The sequence below is a fragment of the Antedon bifida genome, chromosome 5, assembly GCF_963402885.1.
Source record: "Antedon bifida chromosome 5, ecAntBifi1.1, whole genome shotgun sequence".
In the NCBI taxonomy this organism is placed as follows: domain Eukaryota; kingdom Metazoa; phylum Echinodermata; class Crinoidea; order Comatulida; family Antedonidae; genus Antedon; species Antedon bifida.
In genome coordinates, this window is record NC_136230.1 from 31,203,684 (window position 1) to 31,218,523 (window position 14,840).

The window sequence follows — 14,840 nt, forward strand, 5'->3', positions numbered from 1 at the left end:
GGAGCGTGCTCACAATGAACTAACACGACTTAGTTTGGTAGTCGGTTGTTGAAAATCAAAAGCTACCTAATCACATTGTAGAAATTTCCTTCAGATACATAAATTGAAACAACAAAGAAGTTTTTAAACACATTTTATTGCCACTTTTAATATTATATTTAAATTTGTTCAAAAATTTGATGAATAACTATAATATGTTTAAACAAATTTAAAATGTTAATTTAATTTGAAAAAAATCATCCAAAAGAACGTTATTTATTACACCTTATATGCTAACATAGTTTATAATTAAATAGTAATTATAGTTAACTTCTCAACCAATCTATAACATCATGTGACACTAACATGTTATTAGCAGAAATGTCCATCAACTGAGCTACGTACTGACAGCACTGTGCATTTAGCTACCTATTCATTCTAGGCCTATATACCAATAGTCACTGAAGTAAAATCTCCATATCAATTGTATCTTAAATAATTAGGCCTGGGCCTACAAGAAATTACATTTCCTATATTAAATACATATTGAAAACATTTTTTACAGATATTTTGGAATAATTTTGTTACATTTATCTTTAGTATATTTAAGTTGTTCTATGCACTCATTAATGTTACAAACAGCAATAATTTATTAAAATCGAATTTCATCATCTCTTCTTGAAGTTTGCTGAGCAAAGAATTGGGCGACATTATCATAATAGTCTTCAGATAACCAAAAGCACTGTTGAGGATCCACATGATTCGAGCTACAAGAAGCAAAAGGATAAAACATTTATCATAATATACACATTATACAATTATCTGTGAAGTTACAAGATAGTATTTGAACAAAGATAATACATGGTATTATAACAGTTACAATGGCTCCATGTAGCATAATTCACAACAGTATTCCCATAAAATGATCGTGTGATAGATTGCATCCAGCAGGACTTGAACCTGTGACCTTTTGCTGACATGGTGAGCATCATAACCATTATACCACAAGTTCCATGGTTATTATGTGTATGACATAAATATGAACTATATAAATTAACTGAGGTACACATAACAAACTACTTATATACACCTCTCCTGGAAGCATTGATTTCTGAAACCAGGGAAGAGTGAAATTAATCTTCCCTGATGAAACTTATGTTGGTTTTGTTTGTGTTTATTTAGAATCTATTTATAATTACAATAAGCACACATTCAACAAGACAATATACAGCAACAATTTACCTTGTCCCATTGCAGAATTTCACAATAATATATCCATCGTTTGTTCCCACTATCTTTCCAGGCAAGTATATGATGGACACGGCATTGGCAACCGCAAGAACATGATCTCCTAGAGCTAGTCTCTGTCGGCGAGTGAAAGAACCGTATATATGTTTTGTGTACTGGGAACTTTCTTCACCATTTGCCCATTGTAGATGAAATTGGAAAGTTTGGCCAATTCTTTCTTTGATGGATGCTGTAAGAAAAATGATGTGAACCGTTTCTTTTATATTTAGCATTGCACGAAATTATCCCAATGTCAATGTTTATAATTAAATACATATTGGAAAATTGAATTTTTAATTGAAGAAATTCATAGGTTTTCATTTTATGCTGAACTACAATATTCCATGGAATTTTGAAAATCCCATTACAATCAAATTTTGTTCTCTTTCTATTGCCATCTTCATCATTTCATGAATATTTGTAAATCTCATTACCATCTTTTTAGATGGTTTCTCTTTCTATCGCATCTTACCTAAATGGTACATGCCATCTCCATCATTTCTTGCCACCACAGCCGATCCAATCAATGACGTCTCACAATTCATAATGTAAGCTACTAACTCCTCGTATAGTTGGTCATTTATTTTGTAAAGCTCTTCTCTGGGCACTTTAGCTTCTTCATCATCATAGAATAAAACTTGACACCAGAGATCTGGGAACGAGCGGGTAATACGTCCTGGTGCGTAACGGAAAGGGTAGTCAGGATGTAGACCAATTATATAATCTCCAGCCTAAAATATAAAATAAAATGTATTTATTACCACAATAATACTAAGACATTTTATGTATGAATTATTGCCCATATATGAATCGTGCCCATATATGGACATGATGACATCATATCAATACTATATTTGGGCTCATAATACTTTTTTTGTCAAACTAGACAGAGCTTCACATTTGTGTTTTATAGTGAATCAGCTATATTATCACCTGTATAATAATCTCTGAATCTTCTTTATCTGTAAATATATGTTTTCTATCAGCTTTCTCAATTGCTCCAACATTATCTGTTATAAAGTATTGACCATCTTCTGCTTGTTCTTCAATTGTTCCTACAAAAAATAAAGATAATGTGTTGAATATCTGCTTGCTAGTAGTCAGAGTTTAAAATTATACTTTTAAAATTTGAGTGATTGTCATAAAAGCTCAAATTACATTTCCATTTTACTAACCTCTGTAAAACCATCCATCAACTGGCCAGCGTGCAAGCACCTCTTCACCATCTTCTATTTTATCGTCAAATTCTTCTTTTATGATTGAGTCATTTTCACTCTCATCAGTACCTGGCTGGGCTTCTTCTGATTGGGTACTTTGTTCGTGTGTCGGTGCTTTCTTGGTGAAGAAATCCTTAAAAAGATAACAAAAACAGAATACATAAAATTGTATATTTCATGATTAGCAGTGAGCACTTTATTAGGAGGGTATACTGTAAGTACTATGTCTAAAACAGACCATACCTGATGATTGTCTAGGAGTTCTTGTTGTTTGTCCTGTAATTTTTTGTGTTTGTCTTGTAGCTCTGCATGGTGGCTGTCATAACCCTTTTGTACTTCATTTATCTTCTCAACAGTGTGTTTAAGTTCCTCACGTAATTCCTGAAAAATGTACAGGGAGATTTTAAAGGAAAGTTTTCGGCAATTGTGGTTAAGGAAAGGTTTACATGCAAGGGCTACTCAAGATGGGCTATATGAATATTGTTGTAATGATAAACTTTAGGAAAATTGAATTGTACTGACCTCTTGAGACCTGAAGTGATCTGTTTGCTGTTGGTTCAACTGATCTTGAAGCTCTTCAAGTTTGTGAAGGAACTCTTTCAGAGATTCTCCACTTAACTGTGAGGTTGCCATATCAGGTTCATCTTCACCAGCAGAGGATCCAGCACTAGAATCTTCACTCTTACTGCCATCATTCTTGGAATCATTCTCATTTTTCTGAGTTTGTTCAGGATCTGGAGATGCTGATCTTGATGAATGGTTTGAGTCAGGTGGTGAACAAGACCTGGATGATGATTTAGAAACATGAGATGCCTCTGATTTGTGAGAAGAATGTGACCCTGATCTCTTTGAAGAATTTGAACGTGCTCTTTCTGATGAATTTGAATCTGACCTTTTGGATGAACGTGACCGATCAGATGAGCCTGACCTGTTAGGTGAGTGGGAACCTGACCTTTGAGTTGATCTTGAATGTGAACTTTTTGATGATCTGGAACTAGACCGAGATTGTGTTCTCTTTGAAGATCTTTCATTACTGGATGATCTTGAGTGATCAGAAGCTGCACTAGAGTATTTGTTCTGTTTATTGTCTGATTCTCTGGATCTCGATCTGGACCTGGACTGAGATCTACTAGATGACCTATCAAATTTTACACCTGAAAAATAGAAAATAATAGTTTATATAAAATGATATTTATACAACCCAACCTTTTGGGACAATCTTTTCACCAATAAACATAACTGGAAACACCAAACACAATAGGGCCTAACCTTTCTTTTCCTTCTCTTTATCTTTTTTCTTTTTCTTTCTTCGTCTGTGTCGCTCTCTGCCTCTATCTTTGTCCTTTTTCTTTTTATGATGTTTTGGCTTTTCTTCCTCTTTTGTTGCTTTATTCTCCTCATGTATTGTAGAGTGAAGACTAAAAGTGAAATAATTTAAAGTTTATAAATAACGAATAACTCGGTATAGTAGTATACAATTCTCACTGATTGTTATTTGTATGACATTAAATGTTATAAGTAGTGCAACAAAAGGTGTTTTACTTTTGGAAATCGACTCCTTGTAAATCCCAAATAAACCGTAGAGCAAAGTTGTAGCGGGACTTAGTGATTTTCACAATCGAGTTTCGTTGGACATTTACCTGAAACAAAACAATATTTTATTAAAATAATTATTTTTTTTGGTTTGTAACCAAAGTGGCTCTTGTTTCAATATCAAATAATATTAGGTGTTTGTCTTTTTTGTACTACGCAACATTCAGTACCACAGTACACTCTTCAGTTTTGTTTAATTGAATTTCCGTCCAAATATGGAAATGTTATAAAAACCTTTTAGATAAATTCACAAACTTACTACTTTGTTGTTGAACTTAATTATGGTGTAGAATTTTGCTTGTTTCGCTTCATGAATCGGTGTGATTTGAACCATTCCTGGTACCCAACATTGGTAGGGCACTTTCCCAGTTTTCACCAATACATAATCTGCCACCTGTGAAATAAGTAAAGTTTGTTTAGATTACAAGTGAGTACAGACCATCTTGTAACAAACTGGGTTAGTGCTACCAGATTACCACCAATTGATCTTGATTCTGGAGTATCACTCAATGTGTAGATAGAGGTTGAAGAGGGAAGAGCTAGTCAAACTAAAGCGACCCTTGGTCAAACTTAGAGATCAGCTTAGAGAAGGTTTTAGTGAAAGTGGTCGCAGTTGTGGAGTATGAAAGGGTATTCCAGTCTCTGACTGGAGATCACAAATTCCATTCTCCCTATGGGGAAAAAACTTGTGATGTCATGTTTCCTAGGTCGATTTCAAAAGAATAATCAAGCCTTGGGACTACTGTATATCAATTGTATATCAACTTACCCTGAGGTAGGGGCAAGGCCTGGCGCCACTCATAGGAATAACAAAACGTGATGGTACTAAACGCTGAGTTGTATCGTAGAACTGGACATCAATATGGCGTGCATTTGGAACATCCACAACAGTGCCTATTAGATTTATAAAATAATATTTCATTTTTATGGTAAAAATATTTCATTTAATTTACATTTATTGAGTCTATGGCTTGGGAGAAAGCATCTACATATACTTTGAAACATTAATTACAAAAATGCATTGAAATTGTTACATATCATTTATCAAGGAACAGTAGTGTCATGGTAGACGTGTTTAGCATCATCGTACAGATGTGTCATGGTAGGCTTCAGCATCATGGTACTGGTACAGTGTCATGGTACAGTGTCAAGTCAAAGGTGTCACATATCAGGCTGTGATTTCTTTTTTTTAATCATCAATGAAACTCATCAATTAATCTCCTTCATAACCGGTTTACCTTTATAATAGAATCCGTTCTCATCACTCCGTGCTATCACATGCATTCCTTTCATTTTGTCTAAGACACAGCGAACTCGTTTCTTACTAAGAGCCTTCTTAAGTGGTTTATCAGTAGTTTTGTGGCTACCAGTAACCAAAGCATTGAGGCCCTAAATAGAAGACAACAAAAGATTTGTAAGAGATAAAGAAGATAGAATATATGTAGAAGAGATGCATGCTATATGTCGTAAGAATTTGTTTATTTCTTAATACATCAAAGATATAGACAGAACTTTGCATTTTATTTGGCTGCTAGCTTTGCCAAAGTCCACATTTAATAACCATTTTGAAATAAAAATAAACAGCTGAAAATAGTAAAGAAACAAGAATGTTAAAGAAAATGCATAGGCCTACATAGAAAGCAGTGAAATAGCAAACAAACCAGCTCAAACAAAACTCTTAGAAGAAAACGTAAAACAACAAAGAAAGCTAGTGTACATTCATGCAAGTTTTTTTCAGTTTATTTGTGAGTTTGCAGCTAAAAATACAATTAAAAGTTCAATTGTTCATTATATTCATATAGAAATACAGTAAATAAGCCCTAATGTATGGAATAATACATATTAAAATTCATTCCCACAGTACATTAAATTTTTTTAATAAGAATACACCAATTTATAAAATCTCCACCTAAATTTGTCAAATACATACATTTTTGGTTAATCTAGCATTGTTTGTTTCAATCTATTTACATTTTTCAACTTTCTAAAAAAATAATAGCACTAACTTAGGGTATGTTCAGACTATGAAATCATAACTTTTTCCTTTCAATCTTTTAAAATATAATGTTAGCAATTATCATCATAACAATTATTTTATAAAGTTAATCCGAATCTCGCAAGCTAACACCACCATCATTCTCATCTACCTCATAACTTAGAGCATCACTCCTCCTTGACGCATCGCTCCTCCTCGACACATCACTCCTCCTTGACGCATTACTCTTCCTTGACGCAGCATCATCGTCTGATTCAACATTATCAGAAAATCTTGTACGAGGCGAATCATCTTCTCGAGGTGTACTCTCTGCGACTTTGGGAGTTTTTCCATTACTTTCCTTCACAGCATTTCGTAGATCTTCACTCTGCTGAAGATAGCGGTGAGCTTTTTCAATCTCTTCTTCTAAAAGGATGATATCCTGTTCTTTGATTGGCCAACCAATTCGGTCAAGTGCCTCCAAACAGTCCCGTCGATTTTCTATGAAGGAGACTGGTATATCCGAATCAAATCTATAAAAAAACATTTTAGAATTAAAACATCATCAAGTATCAGGTATTTGTATAGTCTAAAGCTCTGCCTACACTATCAAACTAGTTCGACAACAAAAATTGATGTGCCCATATATGTGGTGATGTATGCCCAAATATGGTAGTGATATGACATATATGGGCACACTCCTCTACAGTTACTCACCACCAAAAATGTCAGAGTACAGTATAATACAGTATATAACTTACTTGTCTTTTTCTTCTTGTGGTAGAGCTCTCCAAACAACCTTGTCCAATCTCATCATATACTCCACGATGGCTTTTTGTAGTTTGTCTTCATACGATCCAAGATCCACTGCACTGGGGTTGATTAGCTGAACTTCATGTCGATTACTGCCAGTAGTATGAGCAAGTGGAATCACCTTTAAAAACACACAAAAGAATACAAAATTATATTAATAATTCAGAGGTTAGAATTGTGCCAAGTGAAGAAGATTCAATTCAGGTTTGGAAATAAGAACCTCTGCAGAGCAAAAGAAAGAAATTATCACAAAGTCTATTTAACTAACCTCATCAAAAACCTTTGAGATGACATGCTTGTCTAAGATTGGGATGTATTTTGACCTTTGTCGTATCATCGTTGGGCCTAAAGCATCTATAATTGTCAGTTTTTTAGCAGAAAGACCATGCTTTTTTAGCCACTGTCTTGAAGACATCTCAAGAGAACTCTTCTTCTTTGTCTTCTTCTCTTTCTTTACAGGTTCTGGTCGTTCAATTCCTGCTTCTGTCAAAAAAAAAACACCCAATCATATTCTTATTTCTGTATTACAGGTTTTCAATTGACTTTGTCCAAAGTTTGAAGATTATTGAACAAAATTCATAAAAAAAGTTGCACATTCAAACTAAACTAAACTAAATTTTAAGTATTTTTTGATTCCATTCCTGATTGAATTAGATATTATTATCCCTGTAGATGGTGCAACATAGTAAGCCATTTTATTCTGGATTAAATGATCAATTTCTGTATTTCAATCAACTTACTTCTAAGTACATCAGTGTATCTCTCCCATTGGTTGTCCATTAACTCTTTTGTTTCTGGCAACACCCAATCTTTTTGTCCTGTTATTCTTAATAGACTTGTTTTAGTATGATCTGAAAAGGAAAAACAAACATAAAATGAGAGGAACAAGCAGAGCAAGATGGAAAAACCTACCTATTTTTTTGGCAATTGAGTCATTGACAACTTGAATGCTGTACAGTAAAGCATGCAGTTGTCTCTGTGGAATCTTTTAAAAGAGGATTGAGGACCCTTGCCCAGGAATAAAGCTATCAAGCAAGTACACACTATACAGTAATATTCAGTTTCCACTTACATGCAATATTAGGCTTGGACAAATTAGATTTCTTAGAGTGTAAAGTTGGTCGAGGAGGGTACGTAGATGTTCTACATCTTTCATGGCCACCTGATGACCTATGACTAAGAGCTGATGTGGGTCGTTGTTGAAAACCTTGAGACGAAGCTGGTCTTGTAAGATGGAATTCATTTGAGGAGCTCAGTGACAATGTCCTTCCTTTCCCGGACATTGGTCTAGATGATCTAGAGGAATATAATAAAAATGTGGTTAGGGAAAAAATAAGTTGTTCTAGAAAAATATTAGAATTTACTATTAGCAGTTATCAAGAAAAAAGATGAATTTAGAATCTGTTGACAACCCAAAAAAAAAAACATAAAAATGTTCACCTTTTTCCATTATGATTTCGGCCACATCCTTGAGACTGATTATTTGAGTTCCCCCAATCTAGCAGAGCGCACTGAGCACGTAGTTCAGCTAACTTCTTTACATCATCCTTTCCTTTCTTGATCTCCTCCTTTAACAGACTTATGTCCTCACTTTCAAATGGTGCAGGCCCAATTCGTTCCCCCATGTTCTCTGAGTAGTAGTGGTAACGTCCACCGGTGTCTGCCGCTAACTGTGACAGGAATTCGTTCGCTTCTACATCGTTGCAGTTAAATGATATTGCATGAATTGGAATGGAATTTTGTAATTGCACTTGAGCTAAAATAGATTTGGTTGGCTGCAAAAAAAGCATTATAAATGGATTAATTTTGATACTCCATGTATTGAATGATACACATTGTATAAGGAACAACGTACAAACACTCTCTCTTATAGTATAGATATTTAGTATATCCAATCCAAGCACCTTTCATTTCCTACTTACATGGTCTGGCCTTCCATCTGTCAAAAGATACACAGCTTGTGTTCCTGGGTCAGACAGAGCAATCTTCAATGCAGCTAAGGTGTTCGTTGACCCTGTCACATTTAACCCTCGAACCCACTGCCATGCACTTTGGAGACTGTCCTCATTCACATCCAACATACGGTCTCGCCAAGAATGAGCTTTACTCCCAAACTGTGTCAGATTGAATTTCATTTTGTGTCGAAGTTGTTCCTAAAGAAAAAAAAAACAATATTTTAAATACAGTAAACACAATAAAAATAAACTGGATTTTTAAAATCTTTTGTTAACATAAAAAACAATCTTTAAATACCTGCATTAGACGATACAATCTGTCTTTTACTAAGTTGAGATGGTTCTCCATTGAGTTGGATGTGTCTATCAAGATATAAACTTGCTCCTCTATGATGGTACCAAACAACTCACGACTACCCTGCTGAAGCCAGTCGATCCTGTAAAATTCAACATTTGATAAGGGTTGGCCTACAACTAGATATAACTTTCTGTAGGCTTTAAAATAATAAGATTTTAGACAAGTTACAGTCATCATTCACAAAATCAAAGTTAATTTATTAGTACAGTAAGTTTGACATTAAAGTTAATTTTGTTTATACCTTCTCTGAAAGTCATTGACAGCCACAGTCATTTTCTTTTCAAACGTGCGGTGAACTTCTGCTGTCACATGTACATGTTTCACTGTGCCATCCTTCCACTTAAAATGGCAGAACTGGTTGCAGTACTTGGCATTTACAAGTTTGTTTCTTGTGTCCTGAAAATAATGTATCAAACAGATTTATTAACAACATACAGACAACTTCAATATAGTATTGAATTTCTATATAATGATTTACATGACAAAGTTATTGAAGAAGTGATTGTAATTTGCTGACAACATTGAGAAACTGACAAAGAAGCCAGTTTTGCACTGTTTAGATTAAATGTAGCACAGTTTAAACATTACTTACAGCATCAGTGTATTCATCATTAGGAGGGCGTTGCAGGTTGACAACTCCATCGCAGTGTTTGAATGACACAAGCCCAAGTGCATCATAGAGGCCAAGTTTGCGAGACTTTAAACCATGGCTCTGAAGCCACTCTCTAGATCCCATGTTCTGTTCACTTCGTTTCACATCAGATGGAGATGGAGCGATTGCTGGAGTCTCTGTATTAAATAAATGAAATATATTTATAAATTCAAATATTTAGGTTGTTCTTTGTATAGTTGGTATAAACCTTTCATTCATTGCTTTGTACATAATTTTGCATTATTTAATGCGAAGGAAAACTGAATAAGAATATCTGAATGGAAAAACTGGAGAAAACAAAGAAATTCATTGATACAGTAGGGTGGAGAAAGAATTGTCATTTTGTCATGGTGAGGTAAGGGCCCATAAAAGGTCGAGAGAGAAGGTTAAATGCTGGTGACATACCTGGTTTATTACTATCAACAGATGAGTCTGTTAGTAAAGATTGCAGATCAGCCAGAATGTTACGTGCCTCTTCAAGCTCACTCCATAACAGCACAACATCTTCTCTTGTTCCAGCTCCAGGAGGTATTCCACCCAGCTTAATATGGCTGTCTAGTGTATATCCACTTGTGCCTACAACATCTGCATCCAGTTTATTAAAAGCAAATGCATGGAATCTTGAAGAAAAATAATAATTAAAAATCAATAAGATTTGCTTTTAATAGAAATTCTCCCAGACCCAATTTGTTTTTAACGACTATTTAAAATTGAAAACAAAAAACCAGTTCAAAAGTCCAGACCAGGTACAAAAAGTAAGTATTTTTATCTTGTATGAACTACTAACTACCAATCTACCATATTATAAAAAGGTTAGGTGATAGATGTGGCCTTACCTGCCAGCAGTGAGCTCAGCAGCTTGTCTTAGAAACTTAATGGTAGTTGAGTCTGTACTGTTGAAAGCTACAGTGTTAACTGGTATAGGAGCACCCTTCATCTTCTGTAAGAACAGCTCCGTGTTTGTTTTAGCAGAACTACCTTCAGAGAAGAGGTAAACAGCCTCAATCTGAAATGAATTACAACAGGATTGTTGGTACAACAGTAGTATTACTAGCAGAGGTCTTATTTGATATAGGATTGACACATCTCATCCAGTAAATTATCAATTATATTGACAAAAACTATACTCCATTCCCAATGACATTATAGACTTTGTGTATCTAGAGAGAGCATCTTGTGTTTATGTTTGTCTTTTGAACGGGGTTGCCACCTTTGAGAAAAATAGTGAATAAAATCACTTATGATGGTTATCTTTGACATTTGAGAAGAAACAACAAATAAAATCCATTTACATTTTCATCATTGAAAGCTTTTACAACTCCTTCCAAGGCACTGTTCTGTGTAGTAGTTGCAACTTTGTCAAGATCCAGCAACCAGTCAATGGCACTATTCAAGCTCTCTGAGGACATTGGCACAGCATAGGGTTGGAATGACACTTGATCTTCAGCAGCTCTGAAACAAGATCAAAGTATCAAATTAACACTTTAACTGAAAGAATAGTTGCAACCAAATACAGATAAAAATAGCAATTCACTTTGAGTAAATAAATGGCTACAACCATTTATCATGCATACTGTAAAATGTCATCTACTGTATTGTTGTCATTCCTAGAGTCAATATCGATTTTTTTAAATGTTTTAAAATGCTGTACATTATACAAATTCTAAGAGTTTTGGAGAATATACACTTATAAAGAATGAGTACTGTTGTATCTTATATCTTCATTTGAAAATTGCTGTTCAGAACTTATAAGTCTGAAAGGCAAGTTTACCTTATAAGATTAAGTTTGGCCACCTGTGACCCTTGCTCCTCAATGACTTTAACAATAGCATTACGACAGTGTTCAAACAGTCCCGGTGAATGAGTTTTAATGTCAATAACAATTGATATACATCTCTCTTCAATTACACCAAAGAATCGTCTACTTTCGGTTGTCAACCACTCAATTCGTTTCTTGTAAAGTAAAATTGCTTGAAGTAGACTGTTTTCAATCTGTTTGATCTTCTCTTTGCCAACATTCAACTGAAATTTTAACAATCCTTTTTTAGTTTTAATAAAAAAAGTTTACTTCAATGCAATACACATGCTAAAAACTCACTTATTCTGATTTTCTTTTTGACAGTACTATGAGCAATGATCGTTGGAATGCCACTTTCAAAATGGAACGATTGATTGATTGATGCTAAAGCGTGAACTCCCACTTACATTTGTAAATATTCATTCCTGAAGGTAATCAAATAAAGATTGAAATGTCGAATCATGACTTCGAGTCGCTCTCATTTTTTCATTATATGGTCAATTGTCTATAAATGTTTTGAATTATATATTTTTTTCAATTTTCTTACATTAACATTGTAAACTGTACCATCTCTTCGTGGATATCGTGAGAAAAGTCCTTCACCATAACGAGAACAAACAGGCTTCTTTAAGGCTTGATCAAAATCTTGAAAAAATAGAGGTAAAAAATAAATGTATATACTGCATGTTGTCTAAAATATTAATATACATATAATTATTTTATTGATAAATAATGATTTAAATCATTTGTAGTTTTCACTTTACTGTTTAGATTAAAATGGAGAACATGCACTGTATTCAGCGTGTTCAATTTCAAATAGGTTATTATAATAGCTTTATCATCATCAAAAACAGATTATACAAACAATCTAAAACCAGCAAACTAATATTATCACCAACAAGTTGGCTTAAACAAATAATGAACATCAGAAAATAGACTTTATACAGAATACAGCATACAGTACGTGTGCAGACAATGGATGTCTGATGGTAGTGACATGATGTTGCTAGCCAACCATTCACCGTACACATTCATTTCAAGAGGCTACAGTATGTGTCATCAAACATACAATCTTTTAAAAGATTGTCTGATTTTTAAAACAATTTCATACGCATCCAACATTGAGAAATTAGCCAATTACAGGATAGATAACAAAGTCTCATTTGGGGTTGGGGGATTAACCACTACTCTCTCCACTACTTTCCTTTATACAGTATGTTGTTGTGATATAAAGTATATCAAAGTAATGTATTTCACTTTCAAAGTTGTCCTGTCTTCACAATCCTCCTTACCATACTGAAATCGTTGCCATGGACATTAAGCGGATCTCTCACTAGCTTCCTGGATTTCTCGGTTGCCCTTTCCTGCCCTTATCATTTGCCAAAAATATAATCATTTGGATAAATTTTCATATGTGAACTTACCATCAAAATGTTTAAATCCAATGGAGGACAATATCTGGCCAAGGTTCAACCTGTTTTTCTTCAAGCCGTATGTAGCTAGCCATTTCTTTGATGATATCAAGGAGGACACATCAGGCTCCCATACCTTTTTCTTTGTTGGTTTTTGTTTTACGTATGACTGTATATCTTCAACTGAAATATTAATATCAGATTTCGAACCATTTGTAACTCCGGAGATCGGCAACTTTGGTAGGTCAAATTTGGGTCCTATAGGAACGAAATTTTGAAATATTAACAGAAATATTAATTGAATATGAATTTATTGTATGTGCAATTTTAAAAATGATATTAAAATTTGAAACAGCAACACAAATACAGAACTTTAGTGTATTACTGTACATATTCATTATTAATTTAAAATTACTGAAAATATGACATGTGTGGGTATCAGTGGCTGCAGATCTCAATGGATATACAAATAAAATAAGCAGAAACAAAATCAAAATGGTATTAACAGCTAGAAAGAAATTCGTCAGTTATTTTGTTTAAATGATTTGATTATGTTAGTTAGAGAATAATTTGAGAATGAAAAAAAAACTGGAATGTATGATGATGAGTGACTTATTAGTAAGGAGATAAACAATTCAGAAAGTGCAAAAAGAAATTGCTGAAAATGTGATAAAACAATTAGTAAGAAAAGCTAGTACTCTTTAGAAAGATTTCGCTACACTTCTACCAGATCACTGTTTTAATTTTTAAAATAAAAAAAAGAGAGATAAATAGTTATTATTTTAAATTTATACCATCATAAATACACATTAGTACTTAAGCTGTGCTTCTGGTAGCGAAACAATTTTTGGGTTAAAGTAAATTCTAATTTTAGATGATAATTTCTGCATCAAAAGAGAAATACTGAGATAAGTTAGAAATTAGTAAGTTAGTTGATTATTATGTGTTGGTGCTCCTTCATTCACCACTTCAAACAACTTACTATGCTGGTCAGAAAGAGGAAAGTAAACTTGGTCACGGTCTATCTCGTACATTGCAATTAGTTTTTATATCCTAAAATGAGCAGTTACACCAATATAATAATATAAAATGAAAATTGATAAAGATATTTGTTACAATGTAGAATATTCAATGAATGTACATGTGTTATATTTTAAATTTTACACAATGTTTTTTCACATTTTACTGCTGATACTTCTGCAACCAATTAACATCTTCATTTGAACGCAACATATGCAGATTTATGAATGTATGACATTCCTGTTATGATTCTGAAAAATGTTTATTTACAAATTCAACCATTTTTCATGTGCCCATCAATATTTAAGACAAAACATTGAGGATCCTATACGGGAAGTCTATATATTACTACTGTAGGCTTAACTACATGTAGGCCCATATAAAAAAAAGTCTATATGGGCCTTTTACAGTATGCCTCCGGTTGCTTTGCACAGTATTTCCCCATGCAAAGTAGTACTGACTAAAAGACTAAGTAAGTATGTAGGCCTAAAAAACGTCGTTAGTGTTGTCTATGATTGTACGACCCGTTATACTTTAATAACTATGTTTTCTTAAATAATAGACTTACTAATGATACTTATGCTTACCTAAATGTGAACTCATAACTGAGCAAGGTGTTCTATTTAAAGAAACCCCATTATCTACCGGCTAAGTACAGGTACTTAATGCTTCACACTCAGCACCGTGAATTTTATTTTCATATCGTTTTTGTTTTGGTCTCAGTTGCCAGGGTTGATGACGTAAAATAAACCAATCAAATCGCTTCATTTTTTGATCAGTA

The 14,840-nt window shown here is 33.8% G+C and overlaps 1 protein-coding gene across 1 annotated transcript; it reads right to left on the minus strand.

Moving 5' to 3' along the window:
* Positions 1–242: 242 nt before the first annotated feature.
* On the minus strand, positions 243–14,735 carry LOC144842056 (von Willebrand factor A domain-containing protein 3B-like). The gene is made up of 30 exons (XM_078698408.1): positions 14,647–14,735; positions 14,022–14,092; positions 13,052–13,297; positions 12,175–12,272; positions 11,601–11,851; positions 11,122–11,281; positions 10,666–10,835; positions 10,235–10,449; positions 9,770–9,966; positions 9,419–9,573; positions 9,118–9,256; positions 8,787–9,017; positions 8,305–8,639; positions 7,937–8,160; positions 7,605–7,715; positions 7,133–7,347; positions 6,813–6,985; positions 6,224–6,584; positions 5,315–5,465; positions 4,846–4,970; positions 4,336–4,470; positions 4,026–4,123; positions 3,753–3,901; positions 3,006–3,637; positions 2,727–2,864; positions 2,442–2,616; positions 2,200–2,321; positions 1,739–1,997; positions 1,222–1,456; positions 243–746 (listed from the first exon to the last, which is right to left on the minus strand). Exons 2-30 carry the CDS (start codon positions 14,071–14,073, stop codon positions 632–634), a joined length of 5,667 nt encoding a protein of 1,888 aa, XP_078554534.1. The 5' UTR covers positions 14,074–14,092; positions 14,647–14,735; the 3' UTR covers positions 243–631.
* Between the last annotated feature and the right edge of the window lie 105 nt (positions 14,736–14,840).

Bases quoted from the DNA above. Each gene is read 5' to 3' on its own strand.
- LOC144842056 (XM_078698408.1), bottom strand. From the start codon at position 14,073: ATGTACGAGATAGACCGTGACCAAGTTTACTTTCCTCTTTCTGACCAG. The intron at 12,273-13,051 runs GTAAGTTCACAT...TATTTTTTCAAG, and splicing joins TGGATTTAAACATTTTGATG to ATTTTGATCAAGCCTTAAAG. The intron at 4,471-4,845 runs GTAAGTTGATAT...CTTATTTCACAG, and splicing joins GGCCTTGCCCCTACCTCAGG to GTGGCAGATTATGTATTGGT.